Source organism: Apodemus sylvaticus, chromosome 1 (genome assembly GCF_947179515.1).
Source record: "Apodemus sylvaticus chromosome 1, mApoSyl1.1, whole genome shotgun sequence".
Classification (NCBI taxonomy): domain Eukaryota; kingdom Metazoa; phylum Chordata; class Mammalia; order Rodentia; family Muridae; genus Apodemus; species Apodemus sylvaticus.
Genome location: NC_067472.1, coordinates 144,247,632 through 144,270,591, shown reverse-complemented (window position 1 = coordinate 144,270,591; position 22,960 = coordinate 144,247,632). Strand labels below are relative to the sequence as shown.

Here is a 22,960-nt window from a genome sequence, read left to right as displayed (position 1 = left end):
ATCGCTTTCTGATTTTGCATTCGATACACTAAGTATTTTAATGTAACATAAAAGTAGGTCGCCTCACGCCGCATCCGCCATTGTCCCGTTTTTCCCGACCCCTGTAGCCGTCAGTCACGCTCCTTGTCTTGTGACCCCGCCCCAGGCATCACGCCCCGCCCCTTACTCTCTCCTCACTCTTCAGCGGTCTAGCTCCCTAAAGGCTATTGGAGCATCCTGGACTCGCGCCCCGCCTCTGTCCCGTTTTCCACGCCCACTTCAGCTTTGACACGCTCGGGGCCTCAGTCCCCGCCCCCTGCTCACTCTCCTAGTTGGCTCTGGGCTAGATCGCTGTGCAACCTTGTAGCTTCGGGAAATGAGGCGTGTAGTGAAGGCCGCTGCGTTGGCTGCGGGCGCTACAGGTGAATACCGGGCACCATCAGGGGCGCCGGGTGCGGGGCACGCTGGACGGGAGGCCGCGGGTGGCCAAGGTCTGGGTCTGAAGTGTTGGGCTCCCTGAGCTGTGCTCCCTTAGCGCGGGAGTTCCTTATTGGCCTTCTCTGTGCTCGAGGGTTGCCCTTGGCAAACTTGGACCAGACAGACAGGTAATCTGCCTAGAACTTGCAGTAAAGCTGGAGGGGACTTGAGTTATTATTATATGCTTGGTCTAACAGATAGGAGAAAAGAGCAAAGTGGCTAGTCCTGAAAGTCTGAGTCCAAGCCTGTTTTACACACGTACCACACTAATTTTTTTTTTTCATTTGACATGATCAGGAAAGGAACAAGCAGGATTTGTAAGTTCCTTGAGTTCTTTCGACTGCCATCTCTTTTATCGATAAGCAGAATCTGGGTGACAAATGCCCAACTTTTCTGCCTGTCTCACTTTCTCTTCCATTTTCTTCTCTTTCTTTGTGGTGGCAGTTACTACCCTGAGTCTGAGATTTTCTACCTGCAAGAAAATAGAAGGCAGTTTTGTTCCAGAGTTACTCCGCTACATTTGTGACAAAATCCTTTAGCTAAGCATTCTTAAAAGGTGTTCAGGAGAATAAACTGGAATGCCTGGAAAGTTCTGTCTGCTCATCTATGGAAACTAGCTATCTTTCAAAGTCTACTCTCAGACTGAATTTGGTTTTTGTGGATGCATCTGACCTTTCTAGCCAATCACAAAATTCCCTTTCTGCCCTAACAAGTCCCCAAGGCAGAGTCTTGAACCACAAACAAAAACAAAAACAAAAAACCAAAGCCTTCCTACGACTATGTGTATGTATGTTTGTAAGAGAAAGAATATAGCAGCAAAAGCCAGAGCACAAAAGTAAAAATGATTTTCTGATTAACAGTTACTGCTGAAGTTTTGCACATACTCCCTGTTGTATATGTCTGATCAAATATAATCCTTCTTAGCTCACTCATCATATGGGTTTTGTTTTGTTTTTGTAAATATCTACTAAAGCAAAATCACTCATTTTCTCTTAGCAAACTCTCTCTCAGAAATTAAGCATTGCTCGTCAGACATACTAATGATATTAAAAGTTGAGAATCTGGGCTGAGACTGTAGCTGAGATGCTCCAGTGCCTTCCTGATGTGCATAAAGCCTGGCTTCAGTCTTCATTCCGACATAATCCAGCATGGTGGTGCATACCTGTAATCTCAGCACTTGGGAAATAGACATGGGATCAGAAGTTCAGTTCATCCTCAGGTACCCCCCCCCACCCCGAGTGTGAGGGCAACCTCAGATTCATGAAACTATCTCAAAGTAAAATAAAATCTTTTTTTTTTCACATGAGAAAAAAAAAGGGTTGCAAAAGACTCTGGGCATAATTTCATGGAGCAGTACTTGACAAACATATGCAAGGCCATAGGTTCGATACCCAGCTTGGAAGAAAAAAGGAGTGAGTAGAAAACAGTAGTTTCTCGACATCAGCTCTAGTGTCTGACAAACCTGGGCTCACGGCTCTGCTTTGCCACTGAAAGCGATGTTGAGGAAAAGAACCTAATCTTGATAGGCCTAATTCCATTTCTGAAAATGGAGGCCATGACGTCCAACCTACAGAGTCTCGGTAAAGATTAAATAACGCAGGTATTCAGTGTCCCCATATCATTATCTCTATTTTATGGCCGTGCAGACTAAAAGGCAAAGCCATGCTACCTTACTGTACCCTCCCACTTCAGCATTTGTGCTTTCAAAACGTAGTTCCAAACTACATTTTACATTTTAGGGTTGTGACTTCCCAAGAGTCTAAATACAAATATCTTTGAAAAGTTACCTTGAGGCTGGGGGATGGCCCAGTCAGTAAAGTGCCTACAAGTGTGATGACCTGAGTGCTGTTGTTCCCCAGCACACGTGTAAAAAGAGTTAGAGATGATTGCACACGTCAGTGCACTGTGGCATTGGGGAAGGAGCACAGGCAGACCTTTAGAGCTCACTTAACCAGACGATCGGTCACCATGGGGTTCATTTAGAGAGTTGTCTCAAAAGCAAACATAAGAGGATAATGTAGAGGATACCTAATTTCATCATCTAGCCTTTGTGAACATGTACACACACACACACACACACACACACACACACACACACTTGGCTTGGTGTGGTAATCCATAATATATACATATATCAGAGCATCACATCATAAATTTTCAGTGTATATGATTCATACTCATCAATCATACCTCAATAAAACTGTAGGAGGAATCATATTATTTTAAACTTTTTATTTCCAGTTGCTTGGCCCACAAGAGTTTATCTACAGACTCTCACTGCAGAATTATACATCTTCTTCCTTTAGATAAAGTTCATATAACTATTAAAAATGTACAACATTTATTAGATTCATCATGCTGTAAATGTTTTAGATAACCCAAATGGAAACCCCTACGTATTAAACAGTCTTTCTCTGTCTCAGTTATATTTCTACTGCTATGAAGACACCTCAACCAAGGCAATTTATAGAAGAAAGAATGTATTGGGGCCTTTAGTTCCAGAGAGTGAGTCCATGACCATCATGATATGGAAGTAACAGCGGCAGACAGGAAGGCAGGCATGGTGCTGAAACAGTAGCTTAGAGCTTACATCCTTCTAGCAAGTGGGGAGCAGAGAAAGAGACACCAAGAAACCTCAAAGCCCACTCCTACTGACATAACTCCAAGAAGACCACGCCTCCTAACCATTCCCACACAGTTCCACCAACTGGGGAGCAAGCATTCAAATGTATGGGCACAAGGGAACCACTCTCGTTCTGACCACTGCAATCCCCAAGCTCTCTTCCTTCCAACCTTTAGTAATCCTGTTCTGCCTGGCTCTGTGCTGTGAACATAAGATCATGCACAGGATGATCTTATGTCCAGCTCTTATCTTTTAGCATGATGTTTTAGAGGTTCTTCCTTGTTAGAGAGTCAGTGAGGTTGAATGATAGACCATGATTTGTCTGTGGGAATATGACTTCTGCGAACATTAGAGTCCATTCTGTTTGAATTTTGTTTTGCAGGTCTGTTTGTTTGTTTTGAGTACTCCAGAGTAGATATTGGGTGCTGTTGACAATTCTGTGTTTAATATTTGATTTGAGGAATTGCTGAACCATTGCATGACAGCCACACCGTTTTACCTTTTGTTCAACATTGTACAAGGTTTTCAATTTCTTTTTTTCCCCCATGGCTTTCTTGTTGGGTGTGAATTGAATTTCACTCTGTATTCCACTTGCCTTCCCTGACAATCACCTACTGAGTGTCTGATGTGCCTGTGGACTAATTTTGTTTTCTAGCCCGTCCGCCTATCTATCTATCTATCTATCTATCTATCTATCTATCTATCTATCTATCTATCTGAGGCAAGGTCTTGCTATGTAGGTCTGACAAGCCTGGAACTGCTGGCTGTGAACTCCTGAGTGTTGGGACTGAAGGTGTGCTCCCCCATGCTATTCCTGTCCCTTAATTTTTTTTTTCTCCCGAGACAGGGTTTCTCTGTGTAGCCCTTGCTGTCCTAGAACTCACTCTGCAGACCTGGCTGGCCTTGAACTCAGAAATCCGCCTTTCTCTGCCTCCCAAGTGCTGGGATTAAAGGCATACACCACCACTGCCTGGCAGTCCCTTCATTTTTAAGTAAACTCTGTCACTGAGTTTTCATTGGTATCATAGTAACCTTTTACACCATTCCTAAAATATATATTTTAAGGATCAAAGAAAGCCAATAAAAAGAGATTATTTTTTTCTCAAACCAGTTTTCTCATTTCTAGAGAATCCAGTCACCACTTATTTCTAGAGAGAAGACAGTGTCAAAGGCTTAACAACTATGATATAAAGATACTGTTGTCTTTCTCCCATATTAAAGGAAATTTGTTTCTGTAAAATCAAAAGAATGAGCTGTTCTGTTGAACCAAATGATAGATAAGAAACTACAGAGAAAGCTCCCATAACTGCTGCTTGGGCTTCCTTTGGTGTGCCAGAGATTGTGTTGTCCTTAGAGCAGAATGTATGTGTTATTAAAGTTTGCTTTCACTTGACCATCCTATCATTTGCTCCTTTGACATTTCTTTTTTCTCCTATTAGCAGCAGGACATCAGAGATGGGGCCTGGACTCATATTTTTTTGACCTTTCCCTATAATTTCTTACTACACACATTATCTTGAAAGCTTATTGACATTATCCATCGATATTGTTTTAAAATTACTATATTGAACCCATTGCAAACTATCACCTTCAGGAGAAATGCATAGAAGGGAAGGGGAAGGAGTTTAACTAAAGATGTTGCTACCATATGTGCATTGTCCTCCTCTGCTGAGTTTAGGATGTAGGGAAGCAGAGTAACAGGGGGATACACCCCCCCCACACACACACACTCAATTATCTTCTTCAGTGGCTGAATGTCTTAATTAGTTCTCAATGGCTGTGACAAACATCACAACCCAATGTAACTTGAGGACAAAATGGCTTATTTTATCTTACCCTTCAGGTTAAAAGTCCATCACTGAGGAAACTCAAGGCAGGAGCCCAAGGCAGGAACTAAAGAGGAGACCATGGAGAAGTGCTTCTTCTTACACCCAGGAGCACTAGCTGAGGAATGGCAAAACCCACAATAGGCTGGACTCGCCCACGTCAGTTGCTAATTAAGAAGATGTACTGCAGGTTTCCCCAAAAGCCCATCTGGTGGGAGCATTATCTCAATTAAGGTTTCCACTTCGCAATTGACTCTACCGTATGTCAGGTTGTCCTAAAATCTATCCAGCACACCAAAGAGAGCTGCTTCACAGCCCAAAGTAGTTCTGCTTCTATTCTGTCAAAATTATATAAAGAGATAATGTAAAATTCCAGGTTCAGAGAAATCCCAACATGTTACATACACCTTGATTTTGTTTTCCACCAAAAAGTTAGATTTTTTTTTTTAGCTATATTAAATAAAATATACACCAAAAGTATGGCATAGGTGTGCCTTTGTGAATTCATTCCATGGTGTGAAACAAATAAAAAAAAATATGTGCACAGATTGGGAAGAACTTACCTGTTCTTCTCATAGAGTGTATGTTGTTCACTATCACATGCAGATTTATGTAACATGCAAGCATTGCTGAGTATTCCTAATAGACAGTTGCCACTAAATGTTAGACTAAATGTAAATTACTATGAAAAGTGCTGCTCTTTGTTTACAGTGAAAGTGAAGCTTAGAATTGGTTCTTTAAATGTGTTTTATTACTTTTAATTATGTGTTTGTGTGTGGATTCCTGTACTTCAGTACACAGGTGCCCTTGAAGGTCATAAGCATCAGATCCTCCTGGAGCTGAAGTTACAGGTAGTTATTAGCTGCTCTACACGGGTGCTGGGAACTGAACTCAAGTTCTCTAAAAAAGCAGTGAGTGCTCCTCTTTTTTTTTTTAACATTTGTTTTTAAAGATTATTTATTTATTTATTTCATGTATGTGGGTATATTGTCGCACCATTACAGATGGTTGTGAGTCACCATGTGGGGCTGGGAATTGAACTCAGGACCTCTGGAAGAGCAGTCAGTGCTCTTAACCACTGTGCCATCTCTCCAGCCCCACAGTGAGTGCTCTTTAATCTCGGAATTATCTCTCTAGCCCGGAGTGAGATTGTAATTCTAGACAAATAGCTCCCTCTGCCCCCTACTACAGCTTAAACCTAAAGCCTCATGCTTAATAGGTAACCACTCTACCACTCAGTCCCCTGAATATCCTCAGTCCTCTATTTTCAATGGAGATGGTCTCACTAATCCGCCCATGCTGGCCTTAAACTCACTCTGCAGCTTATTCTGACTTTGGACTTCCACCCCTCCTGCCAATGCCTCCAGAGTAGCAGGGATTATAAATCTCTGCCCCCAAACCTGGGTGGCACACAGCTTTTTAATTCTTGGCAGAGAACAGTGAGTAGTTTTCACACAGGTTTTTCCAGTTAACATCAAATAATTAAAAAGCATAGGTAACATAAAGAATGAGTTTTACAGCTCTTTGTTTAGTTTTTAAAATTGAATTTAGAAGGACATTAATTCTCAAAAGAGAGATATCAGTTGCTGTTTGATTTTCCAGGGCTTTTCTCCAGTGTCCAAACTCCAGTTGCAGCAGGGAGAAGTTTTTCCACATCACAGTCGTACCATCAAGCATCCAATCCTGTATGGAATCTGGGTCGGCTCAATCACGTGGCCGTAGCAGTGCCCGATTTGGAAAAGGCCTCGTCATTTTACAGGGATGTTCTAGGGGCCCAGGTGAGTGAGGCGGTCCCTCTTCCAGAACATGGAGTATCTGTGGTTTTTGTCAACCTGGGGAATACCAAGATGGAACTGCTTCATCCACTGGGGAGTGATAGTCCAATCGCAGGCTTTCTGCAGAAGAACAAGGCTGGAGGAATGCACCACGTCTGCATCGAGGTAGCCTGCCATCTTAATGTCTGCTGTTTGTACTCCCACTCACACATGCTCTTTGTGCTGTTGAAGAGTCCATGTGCCCAGAATCTTTTATTGCATTTTAAAAGGAACAGGATTATTCCCTCTCTCTCCCTCTCCCTGTCCCTCTCCCTCTTCTCTCTCTCTCTCTCTCTCTCTCTCTCTCACACACACACACACACACACACACACATTCTCTTTCCTTTTATGAAACTATAACAATAATACTGGTAAATTTTGAGGACATCTAGATCCAATAGACTTAAAACAGGCCACCAATGTGGTTGTATGGACTAAATGTGGCCTCTCTTGTAATAGGAATGCAAGTGCTTTTCATTGTCACTATGAGGCAATTAGGCACATGAAAAAAGTTTATCAAATAAGAATTTCATCAACTTGCCAAGGTTTTCGTTGCGTGCCAAGGATTGAACTGAGGGTCTCATGTAGGATAAGTATGTGCTAGACACTGGGCTACATCCCAGCCAAAGTACTCTTATAATTCTGTTCTAGCCTTAAAAAACCTAATGACTTACTGCTTATTATAAAACAAACTGATTTTTAATTACTGATTTTTCTTTTAAATGACCCCACTCCCAATACCATGCCATGCCTGTGGAAGGCAGAGGACGGCTTTCAGGAGTCAGTGCTCTATCCATTGTGTGTGTTCTGGTCATGAGGACTGGTGGCCAGCATGTTCGCTCACTGTACCATCTCTCCAGGCCTGGAATTTTAATATCTCCTAAGGTGCATTTTGCTCCCAGCACCTGAGAAAACACAAAGAAATGTTTGACAAGAACATTCTCATTAGACAACATTTGTCTGCAAATGGTTATGTTTGGATAACTGACTGTTATCTGCTGTTGTGTACCACCAATGCCAATTGGACTTTAGTTTAAATTAATTCAATAGGACAATTCATTGGTTAGGCATAATCAGAAAATTAACAGAAAAGCCTCAGTACTAATGCAGAAGACAGCAGAGTTGACTAGAATGAAGTCAAGGATATATTCATACATGAGTGTCTACGTTCTGCCAAGTACCTGGAATTCAGCAAAAAATATGGCATGTCCCCAGTGAATAGGAGGAACTTGAACAGTCAAGAGGACTGCACTACGGTATGGGGATTAAGATGTGTGTCTTCTCAGCAGTACAAGTGAGGTAGATGCTGATTGCTCAGGTTAAGGAGCTGGAGTGTATCGTGGGGCATTGGCTATAATGACTGTGAAGGAAATTTCCCAAGAGATGGAGGCAAGAGCTGCCAAAGCAGAGGCTCTAGACCGAGAGCCATCCTAACAGCCAGCAAACACGTGACAAAGCCTCATTGCCTCCATTGTATGATCAGACCTTGTAATTTGAGGGTGGGGAAGCCATCTGACATAGGACGAGGGACTACACAGGCCTGATGCCTACTGTTCCTTTCATTCTTGGGAGGTTACTTTGGCTGCATGTTTTGCCAGTGGTTGGTGGAAGCCCCCAGGATGAAAAGCTGGACCATCTGCCTTTGAGTCTGCTCTCCTTTCTCCTCCTCTGTGTGGTCTACGCTCCACATCAAGAGAGCACACGCCTTCAAAGGAGGCCAGCTGTGAGTCAGAAGTTCAGCTGAGTAGAGAAAAGTGGGAGTCCAGTAAAGTAGCAGCAGATTCAAAAGTGGGGATCAGAAGAGGGAAATAGAAATGATATGAGCGTAAAATGAAGGTAGGTGACGGGTGACAGCGTGGAAAGTGCTCAGTCGCTACAAGTGCTACAGTGGGACATTCGTCACTTGACCTGAAGTTGCCACACACAGAAGGGGCTTAATTAGGTGGATTTTATTTTCCGGTCCTGAACTCATAATGAACTCATGGTTTATCAGGTCGCCTCAAGCATTGCTGTTTAGCAGCCAACAGGAAGGGATATCGGAGAGAGAATAAAGGCAAGCGCCTGTGAGATCACTTAGGCATTTAACTGTCACTTCAACTCCTTCTGGCCTGAACTTAATCAGATGGTACGCTTGGCCACAAGAGAGGCCATAAGTAGTCTGTGTCTAGGCAGCGCCGTATACTGCTGAAGTAAAGGTTTCTAGAATTAAAGGGAAGAAAGACAGAGCATCCATCTGGGCCAGACTTGGCTATCAATCTCTGCAACACTTGGAAATCTTATTTATTTTTTAGGATTTAATTTATGTGTCTAAGTGTTTTGTCTGCATGTATGTTTGTGCACCACAGGCATGCAGTGCCTGTGGAGGCCAGAAAGGGGCGTAAGATCCCTTGTAACTGGGGCTACTGATAGTTGTAAGTCACCATGTGAGTGCTGAGAACTGATCTCCAGGCCTCTGGAAGGACAGCAAGTGTCTTAACCACTGAGCCATCTCTCTCCAGCCCCACCTCGGCAGTCCTAAAAAAGAGGTATTGCAAAGAGAGCCTACCCTTCTTCCCGAATAGACAGATACTGCAAGATGAAGACCCTGGAGGCTTGTTATTTATGTCTCTCAGAGCTGTGGCATTCTCAGAGACTGGTGTCACAAGGTGGAGGGGGCTTGGTCCCTCGGAGAATGCCAAGCAAAAGTTCTTGCCCTTCCTTGAACAGAAAACATATTTGTGCGTGTAAATATTGAGATTTCACTCAGTGTATTACAGAATTAAAGCCAGTCTTTTCTGGTTCAAGGACTTTGGCCTTGTCTTCTAAAGTATAAAAAAATGTGATAAAGTCAGTTCAAAGAAAGCCTCCTCTGTGGTCAGCAATCCAGTTCCCATAGCTGCGTAATGGAGTGGAATTGGCAGTACTTGGTTTGCTCAGGAGCATACGCCAGGGAGCTGGCACCCTTCCCCACAGTTCCTGCTCCAAGTGTCTCCTGATGTCTCACATGACTGGCAGTGAGAGCTCTCTTACAGCTTGGGCCCAGCTGGACATTTATAATAGGAGGGCCTCCAGGAGACCTCTTTGGCTTGGCAAGCTAAGCATGGTCCAGAGGATAGCTGGATTTCATTCTTTTGAGTATATATGTGTGTATCCCCAGAGATGCCTGTGTGGTCCTCATGGAGCCTTCTGCCATTGCCTTTCCCCACTTTTCTTTATTGGATATTTTTTTAATTTACATTTCAGATGTTATCGCCTTTCCCGGTTTCCCCTCTGGAACCCCCCTATCCCATCCCACCTCCTCCTGTTTCAATGAGGGTGCTCATCCACCTGCCCACCCACTCCCTCCTCCCCTCCCTGCAGTCCCCTACACTGGGGCATGGAGCCTTCCCAGGACCAAGGGCCTCTCTTCCCATTGATGTCCGACAAGGCCATCCTCTGCTAAATATGGCAATAGGTAGGTTTAAAGCAGGTCTTTCTTTCTTTCTTTCTTTCTTTCTTTCTTTCTTTCTTTCTTTCTTTCTTTCTTTCTTTCTTCCTTTCTTTCTTTGTTTCTTTCTTTCTTTCTTTCTTTCTTTCTTTCTTTCTTTCTTTCTTTCTTTCTTTCTTTCTTTCTTTCTTTCTTTCAGAGCAAGCCCTAGATCCTGACTTTTATTTTTTTCAAAGTATGTATAAGTGTTTTGCCTGTATGTGTACATATATCTGATACCTAAAGAGGGCAGAAGAGGCCATAGAGGCCATAGAGGCCATAGAGGACACTGGATCCCCTAGGACTTTAATTATGGGAGATTGGGACCTGCCACGTGGGCGCAGGAAATGGAGCTTCTGCAAGAGTAGCCAAATGCTCTTAACTGCTTAGTCATCTTGCTAGCTCCTGGATCCTGACTCTTAATGCTAAGAGCCATGTTTTCAAAGAGCTACAACTGTGAATGTATTCTGAGGAAAAGGATAATGTGAAATTTTTCAAAGCTCTAAACGGATTTGAATTTCAAATTACCAGAAAAGAGGAAGTCGGGACCAGCAGTATTTGCATACGCCAAGAAGCAGCAACATAGATGTCTAGCCCTCTAAACACAAGATTCAAGAGTGTTGAAACTTGACAAGGTAGAAGATTCATAAGCACCACATCACAAAATGTTTTTCCTCAGCTCTCTCTAGCATTTTGGTCATATACACCTTAAGATATGTATGTCTTTTTTGTTACATGAGTTTTCTAGGGAGACAGGAAAAAGTCTGTCTGAGTTCAAGAGTATCAACAACCCGAAGAATAACTCACCCGACTCCACTTTGAGAGTAGAGTGTCTTTAATTGGGGTTCACTTACCAGGTGGTGGGTGGCTAAGGAGAACTGCATCTAATTGCCAGCACCCTGTCTGCCAAACCCCTTTTCTGTGGCTCTAGTTCTGCCGCAGAACTGATGCTGTAGATTTAGAGCACCACCTAGTACTGAAGCAGTAGACGTGTCTGTGGCTTAGATAACAGGGCACAAGCAAACACAGAGCCAGCAAAGTTACACTTATGTGCAGTCTGTTCTTGCTCTTACTGGGGATGCTGTTGGCCTCAGAAAACATTGCGCCGTGGAAGATGCCTTTGTTTTTCTATAGTCTGGAACATGCACAGCTTAATGCAGCTGGCTGCAAAGTGCAGTCACTTTGGGTGGGAGTTGGAGAACTACACTTCTGTAGGTGTTCCTAGTTCTCCAGCGGACTATGTCTTTTGGCATTTCTTTCATAATACCATCCTTTCTTTTGTCATCATAAGCCCACTCATTGGAGAATTGGCTTTCTTCTGTCTGGTATCAGATATGTCCTTTCTCACTGGGACCTCATTTGCGACCTCTGATTGTATCGTATTTGATGTGGACACACTTTATGGCTCTGGAAGTGTGTGGAATCAGCATCTGTTGATTGTAACATGCCCAGTTTCCGGTACCATGTGACACAGCTTGAACAGATGAGTTGAGAGGTCCACACAGGATTGGTGCATAAAGCACATTAGCCTTTGCAGTTTGAGGGAGAGTAGTGAGAGACTCTGTGTGTGTGTGTGTGTGTGTGTGTGTGTGCACGTGCATGCATTTGGGGAGGGTTTTGGCTAACATGGAGGTTCAGGGCTAGTCATATGTAGAGTACATCTTTGCAGGAGGACATGGGGATTAGCATAGAGAATGAGGTCGAGTGGTATGAGACGTGTGACCTTATGTGAGTTGGTGTGGTATGGAGTACCTGAGTGTGTGTTAGCCATAGGGATAGATTCATTGGGCACATATTGGGAAGAAACAAACCAGATAAGGAGAGTCTTTACACTGGGACTCTTGGGTGCCTGTTGTTGGGACCTAGGCGAGATGAGGAGGCTGTGGTTTAAGGTATAATTGTGTATTACCAGAGAGAGGCTTCAGTGCAGGGGCCATGTGCACCATGAGCTGAGGTGCAGGGAGGAGCGCAGCTACACGCATGCTGAAGCAGTCTGGTCCGGAGATTGCTGGGGGCGGGGGCGGAGAGTGGTGGCCTCTAGGGGGTTGGTTAACCAGGTGAGTGGCAGTAATGGGAACCAGTGTTTATTCAGGAAGAATATTAGGTTTGATTTAAAGGTTATCGATGTGGAAAAGTATATAAGGAAACTAATATTAACATATTATATATATAATATATAATACATATTATATATTATATATATTATATATATATATAATATTAACATATTATATATACATGCGGCAGTAGTTACACTTTTGATGCTAGCCTGGTCACATAATAGGTGTGCTCTTTTCCTGTTGTTGTTTTTGTGTTTCATGGGCCATTTTCATTGAGACATATATGCCTTATGAAAGTTATGTGACTTTCCCGAGGAATGTTCTTCAACCAAGAAGGGAGAAAATCTACTTTCAAAACATCTAGGGACCTAGAAAGAGAGCTTGACACACAAGCTCGCAGGCATGAACTTGACCCCAGCTCCTTGTAAAGCCAGTGTGGTGACACTTGTCTTCAATTCCAATACTGAGAAGGCAGAGACAGAGGTGTCCCTGGGACACCCACCCAGCTAGCCTAGCCTTATCCGTGAACTCCGGGTTCCATGAGAATCTCTGTCTCAAAAACAGGTAGAGAGTGATTGAAGAAGACATTGACCTCTGACCTGCACACAGCCACACAAATAATAATGTCGGTCACATCATGGTGAAATAGCCTTTTAAACGTCTATTTTTTTTTAATTTTTTTATTTTTTTTGGCAATAACCTTCCTTAGGAAATCCTCTGCAATAGGATTGTGCCACTGTCTCCTAGATGTGGAGATTTCATGGAACAGAAACATTTACAGAGAATGATGCAGAGCAGACAAACAGGTGGACAGTTCGGTGAGGGTTCACTTCATACTAACATTATTTTATCAGTGTAGTTTACTACAATGAAAGATGAAAGGGCAGTATGTCATCATCCCATCCCCGCCCCCCAAGAGCATAACCCCATCAACCTACCGTTGGAACCCACCTCCTAAAGGTTCCACTGCCTCTCACTAGAGCTATGTGCTGGAGATCAGGCATCTCAGGGATACTTAAGAGTAAAACTGTAGCACCTGTTGTTAAAAATAGGTTTAAGGGGTGTTTCTCTGTCAACTGGTGGAGCCAGCATTTGGGAAATGCTGTTCATAGCCTCTACCAGGCTTTACAGCAAATAAGGAAGCTCAGGTAGTGAGTGCCATCCGAAGCAGTCCTAGGTATACACAGGAACACCCTGCAGACACAACGTTTAAAGGATTTACTACTCTAGGGGCCTTCGGAGGCCAGACGGGGACACTGGATCTCACAGAGCTGGATTTACAGGCAGTGCTGAGCCACCTAGCGTGGGTTCTGGGAGCCGACCTCTGGTAACATCGCTTGGGTGTTCTAGAAAAGCAGTTTGCACTTCAACTGCTGCGCGCTCAGTCCTGCTCTAGTCAGAATAATGCTATGTTTATGCAGTTCACTTAGATCCAGCCTTTAGGGTAGGATTGAATCATACATATTTAATCTAGACTTCTCACGTAGCTTTAATATATTTAAATCAGGTTGAAGATTGCATTAATTCATTATTGAGAGCAATTAGCAACATTATATTTTCATGTAAAACAAAGTCTCTTTGTTAAGTCAACCAAATTACCATGAACTATTAAAAGTGGCATATTGTTGCTCATTCATAAAATTTTGCTTGTTTGTCAAACTGAGACTTATGTACCTTAAGGGTACAAGGAAAAACTTGCCAACCAGCCAAGAAAATATCACTGCCATTTTAATTTATTTTAGATTTATTTGTTTATTTTATTTTGTGAGGTTTGCTGGCATGTTGTATGTGCACAGCTTGCTTGCCTGGTACCACAGAGGTCAGAAGAGGGCATTAGATTCCTGTGGAACTGGAGTAACAGGTGGCTGTGAATGACCACTTGGGTGCTGGGTACTGAAACCAGGTCCTGTGCTAGAACAAGTGCTCTAACCACTGAGCATTCTCTCCAGTCCCTCACTGTCATTTTTAAATGTGATCACTGAGCACTTAAGGTGATAAAAACTTACCTGAATATTCCGAATCCTAATTATGATAATCCAAACATTTTAAAGTGCCGATAACTGCCATTCTTAACTCAGCATAAAATGGGAAAATCCACCTCACGTAGACTGGCTCACATAGATGACAGACTCAGTTGCTGGTAAGAAGTTAAAGTGGAAGTCGGACAGCCCAGGTTTTCAGCAACGACACTCAGGACTCCAGGGAGATATCAGACAGATCTGCACATGTTTTCAGGGTAGCAAAGACACTTTTAAAAATGCATTACTATCGACCATGCTGCTTTTATTACTTAGGGGACTAGAACTCATTTCCCACAGTAAGTTTGTTTTGTTTACATTTCTTATATAGCTGTTATAAATACTTTCAATTAGAAAATAAAAAGGTTTATTTCATTCTTTTGTTGGGGTCCAGGAGTCACCCCACAAACCACAGGGACACAGATCTCAGTCAGATAGGGATGGTTTATTGAACACACACCTAAAGACTGATCGACTAGGGCAACAGCACAAAGCTGTGCTCTGGGCATTTCTTGGGGCCAGCTTATAAGGGCTAAAACCACAGAAGCCACAAGGAGCTCATTCATACGCAGGTGCTGCCCTGGTGCTTCACTCCGACTCAAGACATTTTACACATGACAATTCATATTGACCTTTAATTTGGTAGGTCCTATGTGAAGCTTATTGTTGTGGAATTTCTTAAGATTAACAAACCTCAGAACACACGGAACATAGCAGAGTATGTGATCACCATGACCCTGTGTGGGTTAAAAGGTGGCCTGAGTGCACTTGGGGCTTAGGAGTTTCGACACCGGGTAGATGTCTGGGCAGGCGTCAGGCTATGTGAAGCCACGGGACCCCACACCTGGGGTAAGGGAGCACAGTCTGAGGTCCCCTGGGACTGCCAGGAGCCAGCTCATGGGTCCCCAGGCCTGCACTTAGGTCAGGGACGGCAGGTTCTCACTCTTGGGCACCACAGATGCTGTTGGATGCCTCAGAAGAGCTGAGAACAGAGTGGGGGTCCTTGGGCTGGATCTAGCCCGGGGCCAAGGGGGAAACAAGGGGGTGTTGAGGGGAGAGCTTCATCTGGGTCCTTCAGGACAAGTGAGTCCTTGGCTTGTTCTGCAGGCAGCTTGGCTTGGTGGAGACCACGGCTGGGATGCTGAGAGGCCTTCTGCGGGAGATTAGACTAGGTTCTTTATACAAAGGCCTGCTCCATTGCTCCCCATGGCAGATCCTGATGAGAAGAGGCAGTCTGTGGTTTTAAAGCACTTATTGTCGTGGTAGAGAGGTGTGATGAGTGAAACCGTACCCCACTTTCTCAGGGTGGGCCTGAGGTTAAATACCTTTTACAGGGAGGAGTGTCTAGGAAGGAGAGCTTAATTGGCTAAACCCTTAAAATGGAGATCTGTCTTGAGGCTATGTGATCTGTGGCCACATCCTCTACCTGTGGAGGGGCCTGGGGCGTGGCCCTTATGTGACTGATGGCCACAGACCTATGGAGTGGAGAGCTTCCGCTTTGTGTCAGGAACCTGGTATCTAGAAGCGTAGCAAAACGTCTACCATTCCTTACAAGAGACTCTGCAGGGTCACCTGCAGGGTCACCAGGGTTTTTAAACATAGCTCAACCAGAAAACAGGCTGCCTTTCATGGTCCCACAACCTTGCTCTGAATTAAATTATTTTTCTGTGTCAATGACTGGCAGGTATATTATAGCAACAATATGAAATGTCTGGCAGGCATGGAACAAAATGGCTACATCTATGCTAGGGGACAGGCCTTAACACTTTTGTAATTGTCAAACAAAAATTCATAGTATTCTTTAAAAATTGTATTTTTGGAGCTAGAGCAGTGGTTCTCAACCTGTTGTAACCCCTACAGGGGTGTTGAAAGGCCATTCATGGGGTTGCTGAAGACTATCAGAAAGCACAGGTATGTACATCACAATCCATAAAAGTAGTAAAACTACAGTTATGAAATAGCAACCAAAATAATGTTATAGTTGGGGGTCACCCACAAAATAAGAAACTCTATTAAAGGGTTGCAACAGTAAGAAGGTTGAGAACCACTGATCTAAAGAGATGCTTGCTTCTCTTACAGAAGACTTGAGTTTGGCTGCCAAAACCATTCTCCTGTACCTCCAGCTCCGGAAGACCTGATGCCTCCAGCCTCCCAGGCACCTGAACTCACATGCACATACTATATTCAGACACATAATTTAAAACAAATTAATATTAAAAAGAATTGAAAACTTCACAGCAACACTAGTAGAAGGATGGATATACTGCAAGATCTTTAAAATGAAAATGAGTCAATGAAAGGATTAGAAATAGATGCTGGTTTAATATTAAGAATTTTTAAAAGTAACTTGTTATATTTTAGCAGAGTTTGCTAGTGTGCTGGCTATGATTTTGTCAACTAGTGTCACTGGAGAGAAAGACACCTCAACTGAGGAAACGCCTCCCTAAGATCAACCTGAAGACAGGTTCTAAGAAGAACCCCTTGGGGGTTATTTCTTAGTTAATTATTGATGTGTGAGGACCTGGCCCATTGTGAGTGGAGCCACTTCTAGGCAGGTGGTCACAAGGTGTATAAGAAAATGACCCAGACCCTCGAGAATAAGAGTCCCAAAGAGTGGGTGAGGTGTTAAGGATGATAAATAAATAAGAAGACAGAAGCAAAGCTGGGGTGAGGAAGTCTTGTAGAAATGGCCAAGGTCAGCAGGAACCTGAATCAGTCACCGAACTATTATTCTCTGTGCCCTCAAGAAAGACTTGTTGGATTGGTCTCCACAGGAAAGCAAGCCAGGAGGAGCAAGCCAGTAAGCAGTGCTCCTGCCCTGAGTTCCCTCAGTGATAGAGCGTGATCTATAAGTCGTATGATGAAATAAACCTTTTCCTCCTCAAGTAGTTTTTGGTCCTGATATTTTGTCTCAGCAAAACAAAACTAATTAAAGCATTTAGTTTAGGATTATATCCTAGATTATGACCAATTAAATAATACACTAGGATACAATATCTAAACAGTAGATTATTTGTGCTTGGGTAGAATGTTCTATAGATTTCTGCCAGAGTTTGAATAGAAGTTATCAAAAGGCATTAAATGTACAGTATAAAATTTCAACATAGGAGGTAGGAAAATGATGAGCCCCTAAATTCTTACCACTCAGATATAACAGTTCTTAAGATCTTGTCACATCTTATTTCTTTGTTAAACCATCTTAAAGTAATTTTCATCATGTCATTTTGTCCTTACCTATCAAACAGGCCCTCATTAGATGTCAGTATGCCAGTCAGAATTGAAAGTAGGTCTCTGAAATGAGCATCTATACACAGTCTATAAGTCAAACTAGAAAAGTGAGTTATAGATGTCATTTTACAGTTGACTTCCTCTAACCAGTATTTAACATGATCCAGTCATTACAAATGTGATTGATTTTTTCACATTATTTGTGTTAAAGAACTTCCTTATTTTAGTATGATCTGTCTGTTAGACTTAATGAACCAAGGCTCAGCCACTATTAGTAAAGTCTGGATTTTGTTCAGACTTTAAAACTTTTATCTAGTGTCTTTTTGCTTTTGTTTATGGTTTTTTTTTTCCAAAACAGAGTTTCTCTGTGTAGCCTTGGCTGTCCTGGAACACCCTCTAAAGACCAGACTGACCTCGAACTCACAGAGATCCATCAGCCTCTGCCTCCAGAGTACTAGGATTAAAGGTGTGTACCACCATGCCCTGCTCCAGTGTACTTTTTGTTTTTGTTGTTCCAGAATCTCAGATTTAGCTGTCATGTCCCCTTGGACTCCTCTCGCCCATGACAGTTTCTCATACTTTGCTGGTGTTGGCGGTGGCCTTGACACATACGAAAGCTTTCTAATTGCTTTTAAAGTGTCTGCCATGGAGACTTGCCTGGTGTTTTTCTCCTGGTTGAACTGAGATTGTTGATTTGGAAAGATGAATGTCATTCTCATTGCCTTATATCAATAAATATGACACAGTAAACAAGACACTGTTAATGTCATTGCTGACATTAGCCCTGCCCATCTACCTGAGAAGCCAGTCCATTTTACACTGTAAATGGTAAACCATTCCTTTTCCCCCACCATACTCTCTCTTTGGAAAGCAGCCATCATACAGTCCTACTTAATAAGTGGAAAGTTGCATCAGCCTGAACTTAGGGCTATAGCTTCAGCTCCCGGGAACTGTTTAGATCTATGTGGATTGACATATCACACCATTTTTTAAAAATACTTTCTATTATCTGAGGTGGGAGAGGTGGTTTGGCAATAAAGAGTGCTTGTTGCTCTTCTGGGGAACTCTGGTTCTATTCCACATCTCAGTTTACAACTGTTTCTGGTGTGCTTGTTGCTGTTGGAGTGTTATTGGTTCCAAGCTGACTAATAAATATTGCCTAATGTCTTAGTTAGGGTTTTACTGCTGTGAACAGACACCATAACCAAAGCAACTCTTATAAGGACAACGTTTAATTGGGTCTGACCTACAGGTTCAAAAATTCAGCCCATTATCATCAAAGTGGGAGCATGGCAGCATCCAGGCCGGCATGGTGCAGGAGTTGCTGAAAGTTCTAATCTTCATCTGAAAGCTGCTAGAAGACTGGCTCCCACATGGTTAGGAGGAGGGTCTCATTGTCGATCCCCACAATGACATATACTTCCTCCAACAAGACCACACCTACTCCAGTGAGGCTACAGCTCCTAATAGTGCCTCTCCCTAGGCCAAGCATATTCAAACCACCATACTGAATATAACCCTGTAGAATATAACCCTGTAGAATATACGAGTTGCCTCTCAAAATCTCATAACTCTCCCTGGCACCTGTGGCCTGATCCAGTCTCACGTGGAGCTCCCTCCCTCCCCATCATTTGTCTGATTCTCTTTTCCTACACTGCAAATAAACATGAGACACATTAAAGAGACTCAGCAGAGAAGTATATAAGTGTGGGGTCTTGTAATGGAGAGCAGCATTTTGATAGCAGCTTTGTAGGTTTTTATTTATAGTTTTAATCACAAAGGTCATAACCAGGTAGGAGTCCGGTGGGAGGTGGGGTGCCATCAGAAAAGCATATTTGCTGAGTACCTACTGTTCAAACTGCTAAAAATCTATTAGTCACCTCATTTTAATCTCTAGTCAATTCACATAGTAGATGTTTGTGCTAGTAGATTTCCTTCACTGTAAGAACTAGCAGAGACAATGAACGTGTAAAGACAAAAGGTTTATTTTGGCTCATTGACTTGGAAGTCTCAATCTATAATTTTTTGTTCTCCTTGCTTGGGATAAGACAGCACACCATGGCAAGGAGCAAAAATCACCAGGAAGGAGGACCAAACTGTGGCTCTACTGTCTCCTTTAAAGATGTAGCTCAGTGACCTGAGACCTCTCTCTAAGCACTGCTTACTAAAGGTTCAGAATCTTCCCACAGTGCCAATATGGGAGCAAGTGTTTACTAATGAACCTTTGGGGGACTTAAGATCCACACTTAACATCCTCCTTTTTTTTCATCATAGATGAGAAACCCAACTCCCTCAGAAAAACTTTGTACAATTTTAAAAGAAATCCATAAAGTATAATATATGCAATGTAGGTTACAAAAAGAAACATCCACCAATATAAAATGTCTTTGGTGTTGTAATTTTCATAATTTTTCCACTGAAAAACTTAGGCTTATTTTTGTTTTTATTATTTTTGTTTGGTTTTTGTCTTTTATTTTTATTGATTGTTTGATTGATTGATTGATTTGGTGTTGAGGATGGAACTCAGGGCTAACTCCATGCACTCTGGGCAGTGCTCCATGACTAAGCTACCCTACCCGAAGCTCATGTGATGGTTTAAGAATAGTCCTGTCCACAGGCAGAGGAAACGGATGGCACAAGCTCAAGCCATACGGCGGTATTTAGTATTTTATGATCTCAGATGCACCCATGTTTTTCTCCTTTTCCCAGGTGGACAACATAAATGCAGCTGTGATGGATCTGAAGAAAAAGAAGATCCGTAGTCTGAGTGATGAGGCCAAAATAGGAGCACATGGGAAACCTGTGATTTTCCTCCATCCCAAAGACTGTGGTGGGGTCCTTGTAGAACTGGAGCAAGCATGATTTATAATTGTGAGAAACTTAATTAATTGACCGGAGCAACCCTTATCAATATTATCAGATGTATTATGCTACGACGCCCCCTACTTTAAAACTTTAATTGCAGAAAGATTAAAATATATTCACATGTATATACTACATGTATTTGTTATTTGGATTTGGATGAAATCTTAATTACCAAATACTTGACTTTGTTAAAATCATATTCATAAGCACTTCATATAACCTCTCCACTCAGGCAGATCTCCCACATTCTTCTAGTCCAGTGAGTCTCCCTGTTCTTCTCCATTCACACCTTCGCCCCAACCTACCAGATCCAGCCCAGGTTCCATTTTGAGTTTCTCAGCTTAGTCAGGCCTTCTCTGCCTGCCCTGCAACTGATCTCTAGGCTTCTCATTCCTACCTAACTTCTAACTCAAAGGCCCCGCCCACACCACGTCCAACCTTTGTACCCAGCCATATCTATCTACACACCCCTAGCTTGGATGAGGAGGAACATCCCATACATTACCCCAGTCCCCTTGGTCCACCTTGTTACACTCAACCCACTTCCAATAACTATGAACCCCCCCCATACCCTCTCATCTGCCCCATCCTGCTGTCCATATCAGATATACAAGTAACCAAAGAAACCCACATGTCCAAACCCCATCGCAGAAATACCAATAATATGAAAGATCCACCAATATCTTCTCTTCATAACCAGCCAGACCTGTAGAAATGTGTGGCAATGAGAATTTCCTAGATACACAACTTAAAAGAACAAAAATCTTTAACAAACTTTATCAAATAATCTAAGGAGTTTAAAGAAGATATAACATTAAAGAGAAAGAACTTAAGGAGAATAAAAACCTGAGTGATACTCAAGAAAACACAAACACACAGCTGATGGGCACAGCAGCAACAATCCAGGACTTGACAATGGAATTCAATAAGGAAACAGATTCACTGACCGGACTCAAGCTGAAAGGAAGATGGAATTGAAAAACCCAATAATTTTAACTAAGAAGCCCAAAGAAAAGCCATACATGTAGAATGAATCAAGCAGAAGATAGAATATCAGGACTTGAAAATAAAGTAGAGGATTAAGCCCAAATTATCAAGGAGTATGCATACTTCACAAAAACCAACCAAACAAAAGCAAAGCAGGCAAGGAGAACACAGGAAACGGGACACTGTGAAAAGCCAAACCTTTGAATTATAGGCATAGATAAGAGAGAATAATCCCAAGTCAATGGCTTCAATCAGATCTTCACCAAGATCATAGAAGAAAACGTCCCCAAGTCAAGGAAAGATGCTCATACAGACACCAGAAGCACCCAGTCACCAAATACACAAGACAAAAAAGAAGATCCCCACAACACATTGTATTTAAGTATTACATTTATATAACATGAAAAGTGTATTGAAAGCTTTGAGAGAAGAAAAGCCACATCTAAAGAAAAACTCACCAGAATAACAGCTGATTTCTCAGTGGAAACTCAGTAAGTCAAAAGAGCCTGGAGCAATGCATCCCAAGTCCGAAAAAACTATGACTACCAACTTAGAGTAATATACCCAGCAAAACTGTCTGCCATAATTAAAGGATAAATAAACTGTTTCCACAATATAAACAGCTTTTTAAAAGATATATCTAATACACTAACCCTACAGAAAATATAGGAAACCGTATTTCAGGATTAATAGAGGAATGAGTATAGCAGAGAGACTGTGGAAAGAAATATGAAACAATTATTAAAACACAAAAAAGCACTGAGAACACAACATGAAAAAAATCAATATAAATGACCACAATTAACAATAATCATTTAAAATATCAGTAACCTCAATTCTCCAAAACAAAACAAAAAACAAAACCACAGACTGATTGGATAGATCAAAAAACAAAATCCATCTATATATTGTCTATATAAAAAGTCCACCTTTTAGTTTTAAAGATAAGCACCACCTTAGAATAAAAGGATAGAAAAGAGTTCTCCAATTAAATGACACCAGGAAGCAAAAAGACATTGTTACTTAAAATATGACAAAAAAGACTTCAAACTAAAACTGATCAGAAGAGATTGAGGCACTTTATTCTAATAAAGGGAACAGTTAACCAAGAAGACATGTATGCACCAATCTCAGGGGTGCCCAATAACATTTTTCGAAGTACTACTGGATTTAAGGACACAAATTCACATCAATCCATTAATAGTAGGTGATTTCAGTATGCCACTTTCTCCAGTAGACAAGTGATCTGGGTAAAAATAAACATCAGAATTAATTGACACCACATATCAAATGCACTTCACAGATATGTACAGGATGTCCCACCCAAACATCAAAGAATGCACACTCTACTCAGTAGCATACAGAAACTTTTCTGAGAAAGACCACATCCTGGAACACAAAGCAAATCCTTACAAATTCAAAGAGATTAAAATCACTCCTTGGATCCTATCTCATCACAATGTAATACAACTTAAAACTGACAGTCAACAAACCCCTAGTAAATATACAAAGTCATGAAATATACAAACTCATTACTGAATGAGAAATGAGAAAAATCAGGAAATAAAAGATTTCCTGGAGTTACATGAAAATGAAAACATGCCGAAACTTCTGAGACATGTTGAAAGCAGTCCCAGG

General features: G+C 42.1%; 1 protein-coding gene across 2 annotated transcripts; it reads left to right on the top strand.

Annotated features, from left to right (window-relative positions):
- The first annotated feature begins 277 nt into the window (after window positions 1–277).
- Mcee (methylmalonyl-CoA epimerase) lies at window positions 278–20,460 on the top strand. Of its 2 annotated transcripts, none has more exons than XM_052161399.1 (3): window positions 278–401; window positions 6,508–6,683; window positions 20,180–20,460. In XM_052161399.1, the coding sequence occupies exons 1-3, from the start codon at window positions 356–358 to the stop codon at window positions 20,330–20,332; spliced, it is 375 nt and encodes a 124-aa protein (XP_052017359.1). In that variant the 5' UTR covers window positions 278–355; the 3' UTR covers window positions 20,333–20,460. The 2 variants fall into 2 exon arrangements, with proteins under 2 accessions (XP_052017359.1, XP_052017353.1); XM_052161393.1 differs by having other exon boundaries at window positions 6,508–6,845.
- The last annotated feature ends 2,500 nt before the right edge of the window (window positions 20,461–22,960 follow it).